General features: G+C 45.9%; 1 protein-coding gene across 5 annotated transcripts; it reads left to right on the top strand.

Moving 5' to 3' along the window:
- The first annotated feature begins 543 nt into the window (after positions 1–543).
- greb1 (growth regulating estrogen receptor binding 1) lies at positions 544–23,649 on the top strand. 5 transcript variants are annotated; one of them, XM_076978736.1, is made up of 32 exons: positions 544–681; positions 5,657–5,813; positions 6,298–6,405; positions 7,452–7,628; positions 9,263–9,445; positions 9,567–9,692; positions 10,040–10,171; positions 10,926–11,045; positions 11,535–11,654; positions 12,063–12,248; positions 12,639–12,989; positions 13,474–13,602; positions 13,763–13,864; positions 13,981–14,178; positions 14,312–14,492; positions 14,578–14,761; positions 15,111–15,247; positions 15,495–15,837; positions 15,937–16,052; positions 16,334–16,539; positions 17,553–18,046; positions 18,320–18,422; positions 18,532–18,687; positions 18,792–18,928; positions 19,070–19,231; positions 19,407–19,611; positions 19,895–20,057; positions 20,357–20,578; positions 20,733–20,868; positions 21,169–21,369; positions 21,710–21,848; positions 22,220–23,649. In XM_076978736.1, exons 2-32 carry the CDS (start codon positions 5,657–5,659, stop codon positions 22,381–22,383), a joined length of 5,538 nt encoding a protein of 1,845 aa, XP_076834851.1. In that variant the 5' UTR covers positions 544–681; the 3' UTR covers positions 22,384–23,649. The 5 variants fall into 5 exon arrangements, with proteins under 5 accessions (XP_076834851.1, XP_076834849.1, XP_076834850.1 ...); XM_076978734.1 differs by having other exon boundaries at positions 11,532–11,654; XM_076978735.1 differs by having other exon boundaries at positions 6,295–6,405.
- Positions 23,650–23,819: the final 170 nt, after the last annotated feature.

The following is a 23,819-nucleotide window of genomic DNA, read 5'->3' as shown; positions in this document are numbered from 1 at the left end:
CGTAAATAAAAAATGTATATTTCGTTTTTTATTTTAATTTAATTTTAATTTTTAATCTTATTCGTGCAGTGATTTTAGTCTACTAAAGACACGTGTGATGTACAGTTTTGTCCAGCAGATGGTGACAGAGATTGATTAGTGGAAAAAAAAGTTTAAATTATCTGAAGGAACATCAATATGCTTAAGAACACTTAAGCATAATTACAAATGCCCAAGCAGAAATAATTACATGATAAAAATCTACATATTTTTCTTAACCAATTTCTGGATACGAGCAAAAACCTAAAATCAACAGCTGGAGGTTAATGGTAAGTTATGCAAGTATATTACAAAAATATTTTTTCTATGACCCCTAATACAAATATGTCGTATTCTCACATGTTTTCTCGCCAAATGACTACTATGTATCTACAGTAGTGCAGGCCGACTGACAGTAGTTACTGTCCGTGTTTGCGTGTTTGATGGTGATTGATGGGTGATACCATCTCCGTCCTGTGTGAAGGGGTGTTCTGTTAAACGGGTGCTGACATTTCTGCTCTTCGTTCAGTAGTACTAACACTTTACCGCGCCGAGCGCACACAGCTGAAACGCACCTCGGAAATAGCTATGTGAGTTACAGCCTATTTGTTTCCAGCAAAGCGCTTAGGAATATTTGAGTGGGTTTTTTCCTAATTTTAGGAGGTAAGTCTCAAATTTGTCTATTTGCTGAAACATTTGCTAATCAAAGCTTCTAATGACCACGAGCTCCCTTCTTGGTCATTACAAGCTGCATCGATTACATCTTGAAAAACCTGTAAAATGCACTTGAGTCTAAAGCACATTTTGGACTTTTTGTTTATTTTGCTCTGTTTGAAATAGACTTAAATTATATGCAGTGCAAGGCACAGACAGTTACAGGTGTGGTGGGGAAATGATAACAGCTTAAAGTTCTGTAGAGGTGCAGTCCACTCTGCTGAACACAGTAGTGGCACTGGAGCGCTTTCTCTTCCCACCTTTTGATATAACCTGCAATTGTTTGTTTGTTTGTTTGGCTATTTTTTGTTGTGGGGTTTTTTTTTGTTTGTTTGTTTGAGTTTTAAAAAATGGATGGCATTTCTGTTCTGGTGCATCAAGCTGTATTTATTAACACGTAGGTTCGTTTCAGTTTTTTTCCTGCCTTTATTTGTATTGACAACACAAACATTGAAAGATAGTCTAATCTTTAAACTTGCTTTGAAGGCCAAACCTCTGTCTGATGTCCGTAGTGAGTTTTAGTATGTGGATTCAGCACTAGTTGTGCTTCAACACGTGAAAAAAAGTGTTGTTTATGTGACAAATAAGCATTCAGAACTCAGTTCCAGTGTATGTTAAAGTTAATTTCAAAAGCATTTGAACCATTTACGGAGCATTTTAATATGGGTTCAAATAAGCCTGTTGAAATCCTAACTGCAGTCTTTTCATGGGTCTGGTTTTTGTGTGTTGTGAGAGAAAGATCCTGCAGGTTGAACTGAACTGCTGTGTAATGAGTATGCACTGTATCCAGGCAACTAAGTATAGAATTTAGTATCACAAAATAAAATTTTAAATGACCAGATTTTCTTCTCTGAGTACTTAACTATTCTATTGCTGTAGAAGAAACCTCAAATCTAGTCAGGTAAACACAATTGTTTAGCACAGTTCAGATTCCTGAACTGTGACCTTTATGCAGAAGCCCCTCCGAATGGCACCGTGTCTACACGCAGGAAGCAGAGCAGCTGAGCAGTGTGAGAGGTTCTCAGTGTTCCCAACACCATGGGCCTTTCTGTATGTAGCTAAACTGTTTAAAAACAGAACCACGTGAGCATTTCCATCCAGAAATGTAAGATCACTGAAGTCTAGCCAAGTTGGACCTGTTGCTACTCAGAATCATCCCACAATACTAATGTGGTGTTTGCAGCTCAATAATAGGACAGTTTGTGAAAGGAAGTGGCTTGTTTTGTATAGTGTGATGCTATATACTTATACTGTTATACACCATGTAGCCACATTACTCACAATGGCCTTGCGTCCCAGTTGCATCACTCCATTAGCTAAAAGTGTTTTTATACGAGCAGATGAAAGAAAGGTGGTGAAAAGGCCTCTGTTGCTGAAGCCTCTGGTGTTATGGGAAGGAAGCCATTGTGTCGGACAGGTGGCCAGAGCTTCCTTCTTAAGAATGTGGCATCCAGTCCATCAGTACATCATGTGACTTAAATGCACCATCCACTCTGCTCCTCGATCCTCTGAGGATAATGTAAATCAAACAATATGGAGCCTGTGGGAGAAGACAAGCTCCATATTGCTTAAGTGTAATGTTCCAGGAATAGGACACACACAGAAATATCTTATATATGCTTATGTGTCTTTGTTCATGCCACACAAAGCCTAAGTGAAACTGTGTGTGTGTGTGTGTGTGTGTGTGTGTGTGTGTGTGTGTGTGTGTGTGTGTGTGTGTGTGTGTGTGTGTGTGTGTGTGTGTGTGTCTGTGTCTGTGTATGGAGGGGGTTGTCTGAATGCAACTCTCCAGCCCTGAAATGTGATCTTTCTGTCAGGGTGCAGAGGCCAGAGGTTAAAGGTGATGAGAAGAATGGAGTAGGGTTATCTTTCTGGCCCCAGCAATTTCTTTGTGTGCAGTGAGCCACTAGTTGGACCATGCCATAGCACTTCAAAGCTCTGCCCAAACATTGTTATCTGGACCCCTGACCTTTGGCCTATTGCTACGTAATGGGCCTTCGTGTGTGTGTGTGTGTGTGTGTGTGTGTGTGTGTGTGTGTGTGTGTGTGTGTGTCTTGTTGGAAGACGCATCAGGTATTTGACTACAGAATGGTACTTTTTTTTTCCTCATGGCTTCACTGCCCACTACATTTTATTGCTTGTCTGGAGCAGGGAATGAGCAAGCCCAGCCCCCACAGACACACACACACACACACACACACACACACCACACACAGACAGACTCACTTCTACCTCCTGGGGCAAAAATTCTTAAAAGCCACCCACCCCCTCTTTTCTTTATTTGTAGCAGGGTAGTGAAAGTAACACATTGTGGAAGGACAGGAGGGACACCCACAGGTGACCGTTCTGGAGACGGTGCCAAGAGACGGTGCCAGAGATCCATAATGCAACAGATTTAGCTTACTGGCGTATGCATCTTGTCATCAGGATCAGCGTTATAGAAAAGTGTTTGCAGAATTGTAAACTATTACTGAATGAATCTGTCATTGCACATGTGCTAATGCGACAAATATGAGGAGACTCATATGAGGAAGGGACGTGTGAGTGTAAGGAGTGTGTGAGATGCGTGGAGTGAGACCCGTGGAGGCAGAGTGAGGGAGTGAGAAGGGAGAAGGTCAGAATGTTTGTAGACAAGAGGTCATAAACACAGCTACAATGGTGGGGCCCTGTGGCCAGCAGGGAGGAGCAGGGGACAGATGAAAGTGCTCATCACCTCCCTGGGAGGAAGCTGTGGGGAGGGTGGGGCTCGGGGGGGGGGGTCCTCCGAGCCACCGCAACCCCACCCTTCACGTCTCTCCACCCTTTAAACTCCAGAGCACGTCTATTTGCATCTGTTTCTTTACCAGACAATGCATGCCAGGAAAGCCTGTTCATTAGCTACAAAGGTGCAAAAAAAAACCACCAAACGTGGACTTATACACTTCCACACTGGTTCTCCTGGTATAACAAATATGCAGGATCTTAGGTTCCTGTGTTTTTTGCAGTGTTTAAGTAAGTAGAAAGTCAAAGTGTTTTAGCTTAAACCTACTCTGGTTCTAAATGAAACAATGACAGAGGGGTTAAAGTACAGACGGTCAGCTTTATTTTGAGGGTATTTGCAACACATCATGTGAGCCTCTTGGAAATTCCAGCCTGTTCCAGCCCCCTACTTAGGAGAACGCAAGTCATTTGACAACATAATCTCAAGTGAAGTGGTCATGTTTAGCGCTTGGTTGTAAATCCTTTGCCTGGATTGTTTTGCCTATAGACCCCACCACACACTTATCTTCACTGGTGGTGATCTGTAAGGCACACATGCAGCCATTATCCCATCTTGATTATTAGATTGATTGGATTGGCTTCGGTAAGTGAAATGTGTGCTCGTTCACTAATGTCGCATTTGATCCAGGCAGCAATTCCAATGGATTTAGAACTATATAAATATAACCATTTTATTGAGTGTTCATTTCGGCTATAGTTTTTGTCCACTAAAACATATAAATTTAATTAAAATGGATGTGCTTCCTATTAGGAAATGTTTGTAGTTCATTTTTGTAAAGCAACAAAAATATCACTGCATTGAGAGATGGCACTGCAGATATCAGGGAAGTAAGAACATGTTAGTATTTCAGAATACATGGCTTGTAATACAGCGTTTTCATTCATATAAAACTCTTAATGCATTTATTGTTTTAGACTTAAATATCACAGACAGACCAGCAGAGAAATCAGTAGGCATTAAGTAAAATGGATAAAATGCCACATTGTTGTGATTGTGAGTGTGGTTAGACACCAGCCTTTGTTGGTGGCCTTTTTAATGAACCATTGTGTTAAGAAGGGCTTTCCTGGCGTGGTAGTGTGTGTGTGGCTCTGCTGAACACCATATGGGATTGGCCATTTGGGGGCTGCTGGGATTACGTGCTAAGGGCTTTGTGACCCAAGTGTTTCCTGCATCAAAGCCAGTTTGTCAGTGCTATCTGCTGTCAGTTACAATACCTTTTCCATTCTGGGTAGTACTTTTCAAATGCTGTACACTTCAAACATGGTTGTGATGAATCTTTTCAGTGACTGGATGCTTTTAGACATTAGTTTTCCTATCTCTGACTCGCAAGATGTGATGCGACACATGAGCAATTTGAGCAATATATTAAACCGCATCATCTCTGTGGTTTAGCTTGGCTACAGTTTGAGTTAAATCAAATCAGCTGCTTTTCCACAGATCCTGTTATTTCTCTGTGTGTGTGTGTGTGTGGGGGGGGGGGGGGGGTGCTTTTGGATTTGCTGTAGCCACCTCAACATCAAGCTGCTGTTTACTGTGGGAGAGATTGTGCTCTCTCCCTCTCTCTCTCTCTCTCCCTCCCTCATACACACACACACACACACACACACACACACAGACTCTCTCTCATTCAGGTCAGGACGACCTGACTTTGGTTAGGAGGACTTTGTGTCTGGATTTCCCACTGCTGCTGACCTCTCCAGGGAAGGCTGAGTTTTCATAGGCCGTGTCATAACAAAGACATTGGTGAATTGACTTGGTCTGGGAGTGACGAGTGATTCATTCTTCTGGGATGTGTGTGTATGCACTTGCAACTCCATCAAGCTTCCCCTTTACGTAAACTTTTCTGAGAAAGATGTTCGCTTTGGGGGACTTGGCTTCTCCCACAGGCTCCATATTGTTTGATTTAGCTGTTAAAGTAACAATGTGCTGGCATTAACATCATCATATTCAGATAAATCTTGTGATGGTTCATGCCTTTTGCATGTCGATGTTTAAATGTTGTTTACTTATTTTCCTAGCAATGAAGTGGGTTCATCAAGCGCTTTTGGCAATATAATAGGCCTGTTTTTAATCATCACACCATATCTGGCCTCTCTTTCCTTCACGCATGGACATTTGCCTCGTTTGGTTCCGACTGCCTTTGTTCGGTCCGTTTGGAAGCAGATGGGCAACTCGTACGCGGGGCAGCTGCGTACCACGCGTTTCGAGGAGGTCCTGCACAACTCCATTGAGGCGTCCCTGCGATCCAGCTCGGTCGTGCCCAGACCCGTCTTCTCACAGCTCTACCTGGAGCCAGAGCAGAGGCACGGCCCTCAAAATGGTAGGACCCCTCACATGCTAGTGGAACACCGGGTTCTGAAATCTGTTGCTGTTGTGGTTCATCAGGACCGATGTCCACGCAAGTAAAGCAGACCATCATGATGCTGAAATAAATCACTCAGGTGTTAGATAATGTAAATCAGCCACTTGTCGTATTGTGAAGAAGCAACCACACCAGTGCATGACCCAGAACTGTCCAGTCATGAAGACACACTGTTGAATAGACTAGTAATCCTGTGTATAGCCTGTTCTTAGATTTGTAAAAGACTCGCATAAAGAGAAAAATCTAGCTCTCCAGAGGTTCACAGACCTCTGGCCGGGTCAGCCCCCATATCTAAATCCCAGCACTGAGAATCATGAAGACGAGACCTGAATACAAACAGGGCAGAGACCGAGCGTTGCCAGGGAAGATGGCCAGCATTTAGGGATTATATGCTGAGTTAACTAACAATCTCAAGAGTCTCAAACAGTGTTTTCTTCAGAAGGCCATGTGGAAAACGAGGAAGATGATGATGAGGATGGCTCAGAGTCCAATAGTCCTCCCATTCCATACCAGATGAAACCTCCACCTGAAGGCTCCTGCACTACTGATGGTGAGAGAACCAAACAGCACCGATGTCGTATCACTGCCCTCTGGAATATGGGCTTGCATAATGCTGCACAGTGCTTAGAGAGTCCTGCAGTCCTGGTTAGAAGAGCATCACCCCAGAGCTCATATGAGTGCTGGATCAGAGATCAGATGATCTGAGATGGCAACGATAAGTGTAGTAACGTGCAGACATTTTTCCTTGTTCTAAAGTGGCTTTCATTTTTCAAATATTATTATTTATTATTATATACATTTTTCAAATATTATTAAATATTATTTCAAGTCTGTCCTGAACTTTGTACATATTGCAGTAGCATTTACCTGTGACAATTTCTTTACTGTTTTGCCAATCTTGTGTAGCCCTGTTGTTTGTGTGCAGCCCTGTGTACAGTGTGTTACACTTGTGGAGTAGCTCTGATGCAACACAGTAAAAGCTCAGTACTCATTTAGCTGTTGGTTACACGGCACATACTGCATCTTTATCAAATCTGACTCAGAACTGCAGTATCAATGTCACTGTACTGTTCTATAATTTGAGTTTGTGTAAGAGTGGTACTGTTTGTTTGAGTTATAGAGTGGTACTGTTTGTTTGAGTTATAGAGTGGTACTGTTTGTTTGAGTTATAGAGTGGTACTGTTTGTTTGAGTTATAGAGTGGTACTGTTTGTTTGAGTTATAGAGTGGTACTGTTTGAGTTATAGAGTGGTACTGTTTGAGTTATAGAGTGGTACTGTTTGTTTGAGTTATAGAGTGGTACTGTTTGAGTGGTGAGAAAGTGGTACTGTTTGTTTGAGTTATAGAGTGGTACTGTTTGTTTGAGTTATAGAGTGGTACTGTTTGTTTGAGTTATAGAGTGGTACTGTTTGAGTAGATACAGAAACAGGAGATGTTCAGCATTAGTACAGTTCCACATTGCACAACAGTACCAGTTCAATGGAGCAGAACAGTACACCAGAATTATTTAATAAAGCCTTGTCCTGAAAGCTCATCATTTCGTGTAGTTGTGAGTAGATCCTTTGTAAGCGTCGGCTAATGTCTGTGCGCTTGGCAGGGTTCTGTCGGGCTGGGAAAGACCTGCGTCTTGCCTCCATGTCTGCTGAATGTGTTGATGTGCCAACGGGGTTCCTGCTGGTGGGCGCCAAGTCTCCCAGTATACCTGACCACATACTGGTGTGCGCAGTGGACCAGCGCTTTCTTCCCGACGAACGTGGCCGTAATGCACTTTTAGGTAAGAGCCACTAGGGTTTGATTTGAGGTCATTACTAGGGATGCACCGAAATGAAAATTCTTAGCCGAAACCGAAAACCGAAAATGAGGAAACCAAGGCCGAAAGCCGAAAACCGAAACACCGAAATAGCCTACATTATACCAATTATTAGTAACATTGGATTTATGGCTAACCTCACTAAAATCAAGGCATTGCTATTCAAAGAATAAATCAACTACAAAATTTCATTTGAAAATATTTATTTAGCACTGACATTACAGTAATGCATATTATAAAATAAAATTAGTGGTGGGCCGATAACGACGATAACGCTGACAACGGCCGACCCCTAATTAAATTTAACTCGCTTGCAGACCGTTTTTATCTGAGAGGATAAATATATGTATTTTATACGAGTTAAATTTAATTATAACTGACTGGCCTGAAAGATAAATATAAATTCTCTCATAAAAACGTGACGTGAGTTGCAACAACATTAAACAGCTCAGGTAAACACGCTTCTGAGAAATGTCGTCTGCTCGGCAAAACATAACGGGGCTCAATGTGCTCTATTAGCCTACGAAATCCCTACGACAGAGAACGGCTGATCGTCTGGCAGCGAGTTCCATAATTTTTGGTGTAATGTCCTTTGCCTTGGCGCCATCACTGGAAAACTTTTTTGCTAGCTTTATCCAAATAAGCGCGTGCAGGTGGCGATTTTTGCTTGCGTCATCACAGTACATTGTTTCGGCCGTGTTGTTTCGGTGATGAAAGTATTTCGGCCGAAAACCGAAAATGCAAATTTAAGCCATTTCGGCCGAAAATTTTCGGTGGCCGAATTTTCGGTGCATCCCTAGTCATTACTAGGAGCCAAATTGTTTCCTCACCAAAGGGGTTTTTATGGTGAATGTCAGTTTGAGGATCTTCTAACCAAATTCCCAAAGATTATTACCTATTGAAAATGTTTAGCAAATTCTTTAGTTTCACCTAAAAACCCAAAAGTTGAACACGGCTGAGTTTACGTGAATCAGTGTTTCTGATTCTGTTCTCACAGCTATTTCGTTGTGTAGATTGGACTCTATTTCTGGACTTTTCACATAGAAATAATCTTTAAAAAACAAGATGGGGCCTTAAAGATGAATCCAGACAAACGTGAGGGAGCAAAAGAGAGTGGGGCGGTCCAAGCACTAGGATCTGGGTCAGGGCACTCCAACCTAGTGCACAGAGATTTGCAATTCTCCCAGAGATGTTTTTAACTCATGGTTTGGTTTCTATGGCCCCTGCATCAGCTCAGTGCCAATGGTGACTATGGAAACAAGCTAACAGTGAAGACAGCCAACTAGATTTCAGCTGGTTTATGCTTCGGTTTGTGACGCTGCTTAAGAAGATGCAGCACCAGTTGAGAACCTGCAAGTGAAGCGACTCAGACGAGAACGTTTCTTTGCTCTCCTGTAGGCGCCATATAAAGACCATCTTCATATGCTGATCGTAATTCTCAGAGTTTCAGCAGATCTACTTCTATGTGTTGTCTTGAGGGAGGTTGGGTTTGGAAGGATCTCACCTCTGGCTTGCTCATTTGCGCTGTATAGATCTGTAGATCTGTAGGGTCCATTATTAAAAGCACTGCATAAAGTTGAATTGACGTGGTGCTCCAGGTTTCTCGGGGAATTGCGTTGGCTGTGGCGAGAAGGGCTTCCGCTACTTCACCGAGTTCTCCAACCACATCAACCTGAACCTCACCACCCAGCCCAAGAAACAGAAGCACTTAAAGTACCACCTGCTGCGCAGTGCTCAGGGGCTGCTGGTCAAGGGCCCGCCCATCTGCTGGAAAGGAATAAGTAAGCCGCACCACGAAAGCACTTCTGCGTACAGCGGCGAGGGGGGAGGAGCCGAGGTGGGCGGAGCCAAGGTGCGTGGCGTGAGGTTGCAAAGTGGCTCTCTGTGCTTGTCTTTGTGCAGACGGCCGTGTAAGACAGACCTCCACTGTGGCGAGCGCTGAGGAGACACCGGCCGCTCCAAGGACTAATGACCCGCTGGCCAGCTCGGCCAGCGCCGGCCCCGGCCCCAACTCGGCCAGCTGCACCGGTACACTCACATAGACACAAAACACAGACACTGTGCACCATGAGTTCTGCCAGCCAAGGCTATGAATGTGATTTCAGAAAATCCATTTAGTCTAGGTAGGCAGAGGACACTCGGTTTCATTTTTGTTTTTGTTTGTTTTAACATATTCTTGCTGCCAGAGGTAAAGCCAAAAATTGAAATATTGATTTAAATAGATTTATAGAATAAATATATTTATTTTATAAATCTAAATATTGTGGGTTTAAAATAGTATCCTTGTTCATTGTATAATTATGAAATACAAGTGAACAAAAGCTTGTTAACTGTCTGTTTACTTCAGCATGATTTCTTGCATGGCTGTTCCACAGACCTGAACGGCCATCTCCAAGCGTCTGAACCTTCCCTCCCCATGACCAATGGCAGCCACATTTCTGCATCCCAGCAGCCTTTGCCCCAGGCAGGCCTGGCTGCTTATGGCCCAGGAAGGCTCACCGTTATTGGTAATTCTTAGCAGGAAAAGTCACTTTGATTCTAAACCAAAAAAATAGCTTTGGTGTGCTAAACTAGATAAAGGACAGACACCCACCGTTTAATTGCCTCAGGTGGGGGTGTGGGGGGGGGTGGGGGGGAGGGGTGGGGTGAGAGCCGCCCTGTCAGACATCACACCTCCATGAAAGAGACGGCTTCCTCTTTAAAGTGGCTGAGAGCTTGAGGAAGAGCCCCAGCTGTCTGGTGTAGACCTCTTCCTCCTCCACTTTTGTTTTCACTGTCTGTTATTATTCAGTTGTTGGGGCAGTAAAAGGTTTTCCCTCTCAGCTCATAAAGAGCAAAAAAAAAAAAAAAAAGGCCCCTCCCCCTCTTGTGGTCGGTGTTGTAAAATGCAAGGCTTTCTTTGGGATCCAGAGTTTAGTAGTGGGGTTTCACACCTCACTTGCTTCCTCACTTTTGTTTCTCTAGTAACATCAGAATAGCACAAAAAAACCCACACGTACCATCCCAGTCTTGTTCCTGTAAAGCTGAGTGACTGCTCACTACCAAACCTAAAGCTTCCTCTATATTCATTCATCATCACACTCCATTACGTTGACATGGGAATGTTACTGGACTTTGACTCACAATGTTACATTAGGATGGATGCTGTGAACAGCAGTGCATAACAAGCCACCTGTTTTTTAACAGACTTTTAAAACTTTTTTTTTTTCCTTTTCTTAAATTTTTTTTTACCAAAAGTGATAATCCCATTCCTCCTTTAAGGTTCCATTGCAAACACAGGCCCACCCAAAAAAAGACACAAAGGCTGGTCTCCTGAATCCTCAGGACCCTCTGAAGTACAGAGACCTGCTCCCTCCAGCACCGTCAGCGCCACAAAGTCAGGTACACACTTCTCCCGCCTGCTGCTCTGTGCCTCGGACTTGAAATGGTCAAATCTGTTGAGTGTCATGTTCCAGGTGTATGACTGATGTAAGTCTTTATGAACGTGTGCCTGTTTGGCCATAAAGAAGGTTCTGCTGTGTAGAACATGTTAGAGATATTTGCTCAGTAAATAATGTGGGTGTTCTGGGTTTGTGCTCTTTGTGTAGGTGTGTGCTAGCTGTGCAGTTCTCGGTGCTTCTAGTGCTCAGCACTGTTAAGAGAGGTGTGTGCGCGTGTGTGTGTGTGTGCGCGCGTGTGTACGCATGTGTGCTAGAACAGCTGTAGCTGAATATGTGTCAGAGATTTCAAATTGTCGCTTTGTTGCCAGTTCATGCGGTTTGTGCTGAAAGTGTGTGTGTGTGTGTGTGTGTGTGTGTGTGTGTGTGTGTGTGTGTGTGTGTGTGTGTGTGTGTGTGCACGCGCGCGCGTGCACGCACGCACATGTAGCAGACAGTGGGACTTCAGGATTTGTGGGTCAGGGGTCCTCGGCCCTCTTCCCTCCAGGGGAGTGTGTCACAGTGCCTGATAATCTGCTCCAGATATGCGGACTGCAGCCAGTCATCTTTAAAGGTGAGATATGTTCTCCAAACTACAGAAGCACAAAGCACATGTGTAGTGCTCTGTGGCACTGTGCTTATCTTGTCTAAATATCTAAATAAGGCTCACGTACTCTAAAACCCATTCAGTCCCAATTAGGAAATGTCAGAATTATTTATTAGCATGTCTGCATTGTGGTGTCTTTGGTGGTTTACTCTGGTATGAACTGCATTGGACCCTAGTATAATGTGAACACTGACCCATGGGCATTCACACAACCTGGGGTTAAAGAGGAGTGTGTGTGTGTGTGTGTGTGTGTGTGTGTGTGTGTGTGTGTGTGTGTGTGTGTGTGTGTGTGTGTGTGTGTGTGTGTGTGTGTGTGTGTGTGTGTGTGTGTGTGTGTGTGTGTGTGTGCATGTGCGTGCGCGTGCGCGTGCGCAGGACACGGGGCTCTACCGCGCCTGTGCGGGAACACAGGTGAGGTGTTGGTGAACACACGTCTGCAGGTGTGTTACCGTGGCTCACACACACTCCCACGCATCTATGAGCAGCACAGGGCCTCGTCCATCCAGCCCCTCTCCACTGAGATGCAGGTGCTTCTCACCATCTACTACCTGGTGCAGCTGGGTGAGAGAACACACTTCACACACTTAGGACTGTTTACCACACACACACACTCATGCCTAAATTGCTCAGTTAATGATGGGTACCTAAGAACCTCTGGTGTAGTAAATCAATACAGTAAACTGCCCTCGTTTTATGTATTACACGTTGTGTATACTGTATATATTTTCTATTTGTTGATGGACTAAAAATCCATTTCAGCATAATTTTATCTTCAAAGTAGTGCAAATGGCTTCTAAGACAGACATTTATGAGCTATTTACTGTTAGTACATTTTGGTTACATTTAGAACATTTATTAATACCATTATCAAAAATATAACTTGTTATTATATAGCAAGTTTGTTATTCTGTGCATGTAATGGTGATCTGATCTGGGTTCGGGTCGTCCAAGCCCCTGACCAGGTGCCCTTGATGGAAGACCTGGAGCAAATCCTCATGCGTTCCTGGCGCGAGTCACATCTGACGGAGATCCGACAGTACCAGCAGAACCACACCCAGTTCCCCACCCCTATTCTGGGTCTGGCCCAGCCCCTCACCTCCTCCCAGCTGCCCTGGCTGGCCAAGCTGGCCACCAGCTCTTGTGGTGAGTCTGTGCTGGTGTTGGACACGGCGCCCTCTCTGGCCGAGGCGCTGGACGACACCTTCCAGAGGCTGTTGGAAGGCAGGCTGAGTCAGACCCATTACGTTGTCATCATCTGCATGGGCCGGAGTCAGGAGACAGAGTCCTGCGTTGTAGTAACAGGTGGGAAGCTGGTTTGATTTCCAGATGTTGTGTGGGCTGCACAAACCCATAGAATTTGGATACGAGGACATGTTAACAAATGAACACTGAACATGTATTGACAAATTCATTTATAAATACATTCATTATTGTTCTCCCTGTGAATGTGAAGTCATAGTGGTACCATTCTTGTATGAGATTTGTGGTTTGCTACCCTTCTGATTTGGGACAGGAGCCTATAACTGTACCAATGCAGTGGTGGTGGTCAGTGTAGCCAAGAAACGCTAAACTCAAATTGCACACACTGGCCAGTAGTGCTTGTGCTTTTCTCTTGGGCTTGTCTCTTATTTTGATCACTCAGTTGAGATGCATGTTTGCTATCCGCAATCAAAAAGATCATCAGAAGAAGTGACACATTTGTATTAGGGGTTTTTTTGGTGGTTACTCGTGGTTTGTTTACGGTTGCGGATATTCATGAATATTGTTTTCATTGTTTTCTCTGCAGGGAAGCACCAAACACGAGCACTTGCAGAGAGCATGATCTGTCCTAACGACTGCATGCGAGAGATCGAGCAAGAACTCTCCACTGGGATGACTGCAGAATTGGAGGCCTCGTTTAGCTCTGCCGGGCCAGGTAAGGCTGCTGTCTCTCTAGACTCTCTCTTTATTGCTTGATGAGGGCCATTTCTAGCACACAAACCCCAACCTGAATCAAAGGGGAGTGCAGAACCAGGCACAAGTCAGCCCACAAGGATCTGCAGTGTTTTGACTTCAACCTTTCTGAACACTGTTAGATGAAGACTTGGAGGCTGTGCTGGAGAAAGCCAGTCCGGAGACTACCAGCCCCCCTGCTCAGGGTTGCAGACTGGAGCACGCTGGAGAACCTGTGTGTGCAGGTGAGTCTCGTACTATAAACGCACTGCGTCCTACCACGAAGTTCTGCACCTCGGGTTACCTTGGGGAAATGCAGGTGAGCCGTGCTGGCATGAATCGCGTGTGCCATCCTTGACAGAGTACCGGGTGGCCTGGCATGAGATTCGCCCCATTCAGCTGGCAGTGGCACGGAAGCTGCTGTCTCACGTATGCGCCATCGCCGACTCCAGCACTCACAACCTGGACCTCGGTTCATTTGACAAGGTGGAGTTCCTGATTTGCGTGCCACCCTCTGAGGTCACCTTTCAACAAGTTGTCCGGCATCTCTGGAGCTCAGGTAGAAGATTACGCTTCTGTTGCTTTAATCTTGCATTCAGCAGAATGGAGACTTGTAGTTTCCCAATGCAAAAACAGTAGTTAGAAAAGTAACTAGGCTATTCTCACAGTTTTTGTGATTGGTTCTTCTACAGGTGTCCTGCAGGAGCTGGGTCTCAACCAAGACGGTTCGTCCGCAAAGGGCGCTGAGCAGTATGTGGTGAAGCTGGACCAGACCGCAGTAGCAAAGATCAACGACCTCATTCAGAAATCCAAGTTGAACCCCTACACCCTCTTCATCCTGGTGCATGACCACGCTCACTGGGACATCAGCAGGTGATGGCGCCCTCCTGTGGGCTCTATTGTGTAATCCTGCTTGCTCAGTGATCGTCAATGCTGTCTTTCCATCTGCGTTCTGCAGTGAAGAGCACGGCAGGCTGATGGGTGATCCCAGCTCTGGATTGGTGGACAGTCTGCTGAACTGCAGGCAGATTCAGGAGGCTGCCAACATCTTGATTCTCCACGTGACATCACTCCCCTTCGCCCTGCAGACTCAAAACACCCGCATCAGCCCTTATAATGAGATCCACTGGCCATTCAACAATGTAAATATATTAGGGCTTAAAGTATTGACACCTGGGATTCTCCAGTGGTGCAGCAGAAAAGTGTTTGATCAAGACCCAATGATGTCACAGCCATTGGTGGCTCATGTGATGAGTCAGAGCTGATTAGCTGGCTGGCTAGTCATTGGTTGGGCAATAAAAGTTGGGAGAAAATTGGCTAAAAATGGCAAATGAAATCAACAAAGTATTAAACACAAAGCTACTCTTGGATCTCATTGTGCCTAATAATAATAATACATTTCATTGTGCCTTTCTCATACTAATGGTTGCTCTACAACGTTAACACGGGACACGAGGAAGATGTTTAGCGTGCACTTGTGTTTGTGTGTAGGATGTGGATCTGTATCATGAGAAAACCAAGTACTTTGGCGTGTCCGAGTTGTTGGAGTCCACTCGCTCGGGGAACTGCCTCCCCCTGCTGCGTTTCGACAGCTCGTTTGAGAGCATGGTCGCCGCCCTGGAGGAGAGGTACGTACCTGACCGTTACCAGTGTACCAATGCACAGTGGCCCTGCAGCGTAAACCCGCCAGAACCTTTTACTGTTCCGTTATTGTTTTCATGAACTCTATATATCTGTATACAAGTCCAGTTATGATATTGCGTATCACCATCTGTACAAATAATGTCTGCCGTAAAGAATTTCTGCACATCCGTGTCTTTGCTATTGTACGTTTGTTCTTTCACTCGCACTGAGGAACACCTTCTCCACCTCAAGGTTCCCCAAGCTGCACAGCGCTGTGATCCGCACCCAGGTGTTGCTGCGTCACTACTGCATGGCGCTCCTGGCCACGGCGGGGGGCCAGGCCCAGCTCCAGAAGCACACCTCCGTGGAGACCCTGGAGATGGTGCAGTGCCTGCTGGGAGTGACGGGCTCGTGCGGCGAGCGCCACGGCCACATGCTCCTGCTCCGCATCCCCTTCCCGCCGCTGGCCGCGCGGGCCCACCGGCGCCTCTCCCGGGTCCGCGACCTCCTCGGCCTCCACGACCGCTTTGAGGTGGTTCTGGGAGACCCTGCGTCGGGGATCATCGTGGGCGAGCACTTCTTGAATCAGCTGAAGGTATCTGCTCACCGTATGTAACTCCTAATCATCCAGAGAGACGTGGTGTCTGTACAGTGAGTTGGTGGGAATACGCAGCTCATCCGTATGCGTCTGTAGATATGGCTGAAGATCCAGGACCCGGACTGGACTCCCAGCACCTATCTGGAGCTGGAGGCCTTACCCTGCATCCTTATCTTCACTGGCATGGATCCAATGGGAGAATCCCTGCCAAGGTACACAAACAACTCCAGCAATCTCAAACAGCTTCTGCTTCAACCTGCAGCTGCTCAGTTAGAGCGTTCCATCTTGGAAGATGATCAATCTGGCAAGGTGGCTTTTAGTTGTACTGAGGGTAAATAAAGATGCATAGGTTTTGACATCTTGTACTGTAAAAAAATAAAAATTGCCGATGTACTATTAATAAAACCATCATGCAGTGTGCATCAGTAAGTGCACGTATTCTGTAGCTTTACTGAATAGGCTGGAATACGTTGTTTTGCGGCGTGACCCGCAGGTCTCTGAAGTACTGTGATCAGCGCGTTCTGAGCTGCTGTGCACTGCAGCGCACCGCCCTGGAACAGGAACTGGGCCTGGCCGCCTACCTGGTGTGGGCGGAGCCACGCAACGAACACAGGCCGCCCCCCTCCAGTGACCTGTCTGAAAGCGACCCCGACAAGCCGAGCAGTACCGACAACGAGGAGGAGGAGCCTGTGCTCGATGGTAAGGGGACTGGGGGGGGACCGGAGGGGGGGGCGGGGTTTGGAGTGGTGCACGGCTTCAATTACCAGCATCAAATGAGGGCTGCTGTCTGTGTGGTGGGGGGAAGGGTGAAGAAGTCAAGCTCCTTACCATTATGACTCATATTACATGTTACAACTGTTCACTCTGTAAATGGGAAATCCTTGTGTCCAGTTTTATTGACCCCCTCTGACCTCCCTGCGTAATATAGTTGTTACAATGTTCAACAGCGTTGGCAGAAGCTATACATTTATTTACTTGTTTGTATGAACTGACCTTTTGCACAGTAAGGAAGATTAATTTTTAAATTGCATTTCGCAAATGCATGACAAAGACGGGAGTCATGGTGCTGAGTCATATCAGTACGGAGAAGGTGGAGCAGTGTGTGGGTGGCTGGGAGCCGTGCTGTAAGTGAGGATGAGAACCGTACTTCAGCAGAGCCGTATGGAAGAGGACATGTCTCTCTCTCTCTCTCTCTCTCTCTCTCTCTCTCTCTCTCTCTCTCTCTCTCTCTCTCTCTCCCCCCCTCTCCCTCTCTCTCTCCCTCCCTCTCTCCCTCCCTCCCTCCCTCCCTCCCTCCTCCCAGTCTCCTCCTACAGTGGACGTGAGATCACAGTGCCTCTGTAAACTCCATGTCCAAAAGTGGAGCTGCTCGTCATACCAGTCAACAGTTCTGCTTTTGTTGATGCCTGTTGTTGATGCTTGAGCGTTTGTTGAGCATTTTGTGTGTTTGTAGTACAGAAGGTAGATTTCACTGTCACTAATATGTTTGTAGAACCTTTTGCAGTGATCAGACAGCATGCAGTGTATTAAGGGATTTACTATAATTTCCTGTGAAAACTTTTCCTGGGGTGGGGTGAACGAGTCCAGTGGTAATAGTAAAATTTATTATTTTTTAGCGACTGTAAGGAAGGACTGAAACATGTAATGGTGTATACCATTTTCAGTACTACTTTAATTACTTGTACTCTCGGCCTCCCTCTTGTGGTTTGCAGTGAACAGTGCACTCCCCGGAACAGATCACTCCCAGAATCCGCAGGCCGACTCCTCTCCTCACAAACAGCACAAAGTGACCCTACACCAGGCAGCTGTGCGTGGGGATACTACCCAAGCCCACAGCCGATCCTCCAAGTCCACGTCCCCTGGCTCCTCATCCACGCCGGGCTCACCTCTGCGTTACTCTTGCTCCTGGGCCCGCGACCTCAACCGCCCCCCCGTGGTTCTCCTCCCGAAAGCCCTCTATGATCTTATCACCACGGCGGATTCCAGCGGCCTGCCGAAGTCGACATCCTTCCTCCCGCACGCATCTGTGGAGTGGGACAGCTCCTTCAGACCTCTCCTCAGCAAGATGATGACGTGCACCGAGCAGTCTCTGTACTACAGGCAGTGGACCAAACCCACGGCCCAACACATGGACAGCAGCAACCGGGCCGAGGGCCGGCACGACAGCTTCCACCCCCGCCGCCTGCTCCTCAGCGGGCCGCCACAGGTACGTTTGTCAGCAGTTCTGGATGAGTATGAATGTATGAATGTACCTGGAAGCTGTAGGGCTGTGCGATATGGTCAGAATATCATATCGTGATCACAATTCCATGTTGCATTTGCAATTTGGCTTATGATACAAACTGTTGATATTTCCTTGTTAATATGTTCGTTGTTTATTAACATATGCCGGCATTACATACATACTAAGAGGGGGACTTTCATGGAAATTTTGATATATGAAAAGAGGGATTGATTGTGCAGTGCTGTGTATGTCCAGGTTGGGAAGACCGGGGCGTATTTGCAGTTCCTGGGCATTCTGTCCCGCATGCTCATCAGGCTCATGGAGGTGGACATCTACGATGAAGAGGACATCAACTGCGGTCAGTATCTGTCCTCAAACGGCTTTGAGAACATCGTGGCGAAGAATAGCTGTGAATGCATCTTGTGTCCTGTGAGGTCACGTGTGCGAGACCTGTGGCTCCTCTCCAGGTTCCGAGCTGGAGGCGGGTCACTACCACCAGCCCGCTGCGTCCTGGCCCGACGCCGACGCCGTGAGAGGAATGCCCTTCCACTTCACCATCCACGACCCAAAATACGAGGACATCAGCGCCATCTACTCACCCGACTCCGCTCTGAACGCAGAGAGTAAGAGGAACACGGATCGGCTGTGTGACTCTCGTTTGTCGGGCGTGTGCTGGTTATGAGGTTTTGTATAAAGCAGGTTTGCCTTTTCCTGATTGGTTTTGAAGGAAACCCTCGTAGGCAGGAGGACGTGTACCTGCGGCGACGTACGGCACGGATCAAACTCTCTAAATACGCAGCGTACAACACCTACCATCACTGCGAACAGTGCCATCAGTACATGGGCTTCAACCCTCGATACCAGGTCATCATATCTTAATAATAATGCCTTGTTGAAGAACAAAAAACCTTTGGCCACATTTGCGGGGAGGGTCGTTGAATGGGACAGACTGTACCTTGTTAATCTTTCGTTTCTCACCTTGAAGTTGTTGATGTGCGTTTCCAGCTGTGCGAGTCCACCCTGCACGCCTTCACATTTTCCCACCTCCTGCTTGGGGAGGAGATCCAGCTCTACTTCATCATCCCCAAATCCAAAGAGCATCACTTCTCCTTCAGCCAACCAGGAGGCCAGCTTGAGAGCATGAGACTACCCCTCACCTCTGATTGGGTAGGGACTATCGCTCGGACCAACCACTGATATAAAAAAAGGGTGCCAAAAGGCATATAAAACAATGTTTACATTTGTAATAGTAAAGGGTTGGTCAAACTAGTTTTTAGAAACATATAGCCACGTTAGGAATAATTTCCTACACTCTAAAAAAAAGGCCAAACTGTTTTTCTAGAACCCCGACTGCATTAAGAGTCCGATATTCACGCCCACCACGGGTCGCCATGAGCACGGTCTGTTCAACCTGTTTCACGCCATGGATGGAGCCTCCCACCTGCACATCCTGGTTGTCAAAGAATATGAGATGGCTGTCTACAAGAAATACTGGCCCAACCACATCATGCTGGTTCTGCCCACCATTTTTAATGGAGCTGGTATAGGTAACTGCGATATCCATATTACACTCAAAATAAACCTGGGAGGAGCTGCATCACAATACTGGCCCTTTCTCCAGTATAATAATGTATTCTTATAGTAATATGCTATGATAAGAAAGTAATTTCTGAAATATTCTCTCTCTCTCTCTTTCTTTCTCTCTCTCTCTCTCTCTCTCTCTCTCTCTCTCTCTCTCTCTCTCTCTCTCTCTCTCTCTCTCTCTCTCTCTCTCTCTCTCTCTCTCTCTCTCTCTCTCTCTCTCTCTCTCTCTCTCTCTCTCTCTCTCAGGAGCAGCACATTTCCTGATTAAGGAGTTATCCTACCATAATCTGGAGCTGGAGCGTAGCCGCAGGGTGGAGCACGGAAGCCGGCCGCAAGACGTCTGGCCCTTCATCATCCTGGCAGACGATTCCTGCGTCATGTGGAACGCCGTGGAGATCGACCCCAAAAGGTGCTGACGTGGGTCGACTTCTTTGTTGAGAGACTTTTCCCACATTCCTGTCATCTCCACTACTTAACTTGGTCACCATTCCTCAGCATTCCAAAACATTTACAAAATTACATCAAAATACTAATAACCCTTTAAAGCCCTTTAAAGCCCTTTCTGATTATTAGCATGTCATTTTCTCCAAATTGGAGATTTGCAGTGATGTGAAAACACTTCTACATGTCTTCAGACTTTGACTTTTGGGGAAATATGTTTTTGAGGTATTTTTTGTGTGTGTGTGTGTGCGCGTGTGTTGCTCACAGCGGTACGATGGAATCCGAGCGGAACGTTTCACTGAAGCAGGTGCTGCAGCATATGGAGTCGTGTCCAGATATCACCCAGTACGGCCTGTGTGGTGTGAGGAAGTGGTCCAGTCAGGGACTCCGGCCGGGCCAGCGCCGGGAGCCCTTCTCCCGGGGACACCTCCATGACTTCCTGCTCCTCAACGTGGACCTGACGCAGGATGTGCAGTACAACCAGAACCGGTGAGCTCCAACACCACCTCAGACCTCCTCCTCCTAATAGCCATCGAGTGCCTCCAAGCTAAAATCTTAAATGTATTTTTAAATGGGATCTGAGGAGAAGATATGATGGAGTTTATAGCTCACAGATGTTCTCCCCCCTCTTGTTCCACACCAGATTTACATGTGACGACGTGGACTTCAACCTCCGCGTGCACAGTGCCGGCCTCCTCATCTGCCGTTTCAACAACTTCAGTGTGATGAAGAAGCAGATCGCCATTGGAGGATACCGCACCTTCATCATAAAAACCAAGGTTGGCCGTTCTCTTTAAGCCTGGTAAACGATGTTCCGTCAGTCTCTCTTCCTTTCAGTGGTGTAAAGAAAGAATGTTCTAGATTTGTGTTGGGAGTACCAGAACCACGTCACCCAGCCACGCTGGAAGAAGCCCGGTTAAAAGGATGGAGGATTTTGGTTCATGTGAATGAGATCATATCAGAAGGCTCCCAAACACATTTTATCAGCCTTAAAGGCTGACAGTGGAGCACAAGTTGGTGTCCTATTGAATCATCACCACCCCCCCCCCCCCCCCCCCCTCCCCCACACCTCTGTCTAGATGACGGACGTGCCGACCACCGTGCAGCCGTCCCAGTACGTCTGTGCCCCGGACAGCAAGCACCTGTTCCTGGCCACGCCAGCCCAGCTTCTGTTGGAGAAGTACCTGCAGCACACCAGCCAGCGTCTCTTCCCCCTGAGCGCAGACAACTGCGACCACCCCGTGCTCTCCGTCGACTGCTATCTCAACTTGGGACCTGAGGTACGTCGCCACTCCCCACTGAGAGCCAAGGTGTGGCTCGTCTCCCCCTCCCCCCGATGTACGCCCTAATGCCCCGTTATCGACTGCCACTGAGGTATGCCCCAATCCTCACTGCCCCCAAGGAATGCCCTGACCCCTCTGACACTCAGCTAAAGTCATGGAGGTCTGGGCACATTTTAGCATAGTATATAAATTAAAATAAATAAATGATATGCTTCCAAACTTTTCTCTGACAGCTTGTGTATTTTTAATTGTGCTTTTAAAGCTCATACAATTTAGGCTGGCAAACGTAGCCACGCTGCTAGAGCAGGACTGTGATCTTGACGTGTTTGTCTCTCAGGTGACGGTGTGCTTCGTCAGCTCCAGGCCACACTCCATCAACATCAGCACTGCTGCTGTGCTCTTCAGTGGACTCCTGCTGTATTTTTGTGACTCCTTTGTCACGCCTGGCTTCCTCAAGAAGTTCCAGTTCCTGAAAGGTCGGAGTGGGACTGTATTTACACTTGCATTCCCTCTAAATGTCGCCAAATCCATCGGCATGAAAGCATTCACCAAATCCAAAACTCAAGTAGGCCATAGAGGACTTTTATACTTCCAGTCCTAAAAGGCCATATCACACTGTAGTGCGTTCCATGACTCTAAACCAAATTTTCCCTAATAGAACACTAACATCCATCCATCCATCCATCCATCCATCCATCCATAATTTACATCTTACCCAGTTCTCATCTCTCCTGCCTTTGGCCTTTCCCGACTTTCATGAGCATCACTGCAAGACGTCTCTGTGTGTCTGAGGACGTTTAGGAGGGTTTACTTATTTAACATTAACGGCTCCTTTCTGCTTACCCAGGGGCGACCCTGTGTGTCATCTGCCCCAACCGGAGCGCCCTCCGTCAGACGGTGGTGCGGCTGGAGCTGGAGGACAGGTGGCGCTTCCGTCTGAGCGACGAGTTTCAGACGGCTAACGCCAAAGAGGACCAACCGCTCTTCTTTCTCACGGGAAAACACATCTGACCGTCAGAAAGTCTCCAACAATGAACTGTGACCTCTGACCTGTCTGTATATAGCTGTCTGTGTGTATATAATGAATATGAGGTTCTGTATTTTCCTTTTGGCTCCATTGTTTTGTTTGCATGATGGTTCTGTTCTCTTCCTGGATCCCCAGAGAAGATAAAATGTTACTTGGCTTTCATATCAGCAATATTACGAAAAAGTTCTATTTATTACCACAACTGTGTTTTGTGACCATAAGTCCTGTCTGAATTTTATATAGTGTTTTTCTCCCCATTATTGCCACAATTTATTCATGGATAATTTTACAGCCATCAAATATAGATTTTGCAGAAGATGTTTTGTAGAGAAACAATATTTTTCTAGATGTTTCTTTTGCTAATGCTGTGATATTGTTACATTCTCATATACATCATGCCATTTAAGTACTTATGCTGCTTTTTTAAAAAGAGATTACTTGTGTGATTTGTACAGTTTAAGAAAGTCACTGATTTATTTTTGCCTATTACAGCTTGTGCTGTTTGTTCTACTGTGTCACCTCTAGAGGGCGCTACAGTAATATTAATTTCTACCTCCTCACAAGGTCAATGTCTGTAAGTGACCTTAATGGGCAAAAATGTCAAGCTCAAAACCCATTCATAATAATGAACAGAAATGTAATTTCTTTTTTTTTAGACTCCTGACAAAAATTTCTTTCATCAGTGGAATTAATCAAACCAAAACACAAAATCGTAGTGTTAATGTAATGACATAACAATGTCAATGGTGAGGGAATTATGTCACTTCATAACAAGGTCACAAGCCAGTGGCTGCTGAAGTTGTTTACTGTATGCTAACCTCTTTCTATTTCTACCGGCGCACCTAGTGTCAGCTGTTGACTGTATTGAGTGTCAGTAGTTAATTATACACGCAGTGACAAAAGTGGCTGACAAACGTTGCATTTAAAGAACTGAATGTTAAACGGTCAGCAGGGAAATGTAAGCCCGTCTGCTACGGAGAAGTCGTAGCAGTGATTTCTAGCAAATCTTAAAAGAGGTTTGTAATGTATGGCAATTCAGCATTGGTACAGATGCAATGAATTTATCATTCAGAATGTAATGTTGTCTTGTTTTCTGTTATGTTGAGCAAAATTAGTTTATGGAATTTACTTTTTTCATTTTAAAAAGGTGATTAATGTAATTATTGCACAATGCCTGTGCGATCAGAGAATGAGTGTCTGGTTATATTCAGTTAGTACACATAAATAATACGTTTTAGTAACAAACACCATTCTTTTCATATCATCCATGTATGTGGGAGACGTTACTTGTCAAAGCCAACTAATTAAGTCATAGTGACAATGACAACAGATATTTAGAGGGTTAGAAGCATTTAAACCTCACTGCAAATACAGTTCTCTGATACTGCATGTCAATGAGGCCCAGTGTGAAAGGAAGAAA

This window comes from Brachyhypopomus gauderio, chromosome 17 (genome assembly GCF_052324685.1).
Source record: "Brachyhypopomus gauderio isolate BG-103 chromosome 17, BGAUD_0.2, whole genome shotgun sequence".
Taxonomy (NCBI): domain Eukaryota; kingdom Metazoa; phylum Chordata; class Actinopteri; order Gymnotiformes; family Hypopomidae; genus Brachyhypopomus; species Brachyhypopomus gauderio.
The sequence above is the reverse complement of the archived record's forward strand: the minus strand, read 5'-3'. Positions and strand labels throughout refer to the sequence as shown.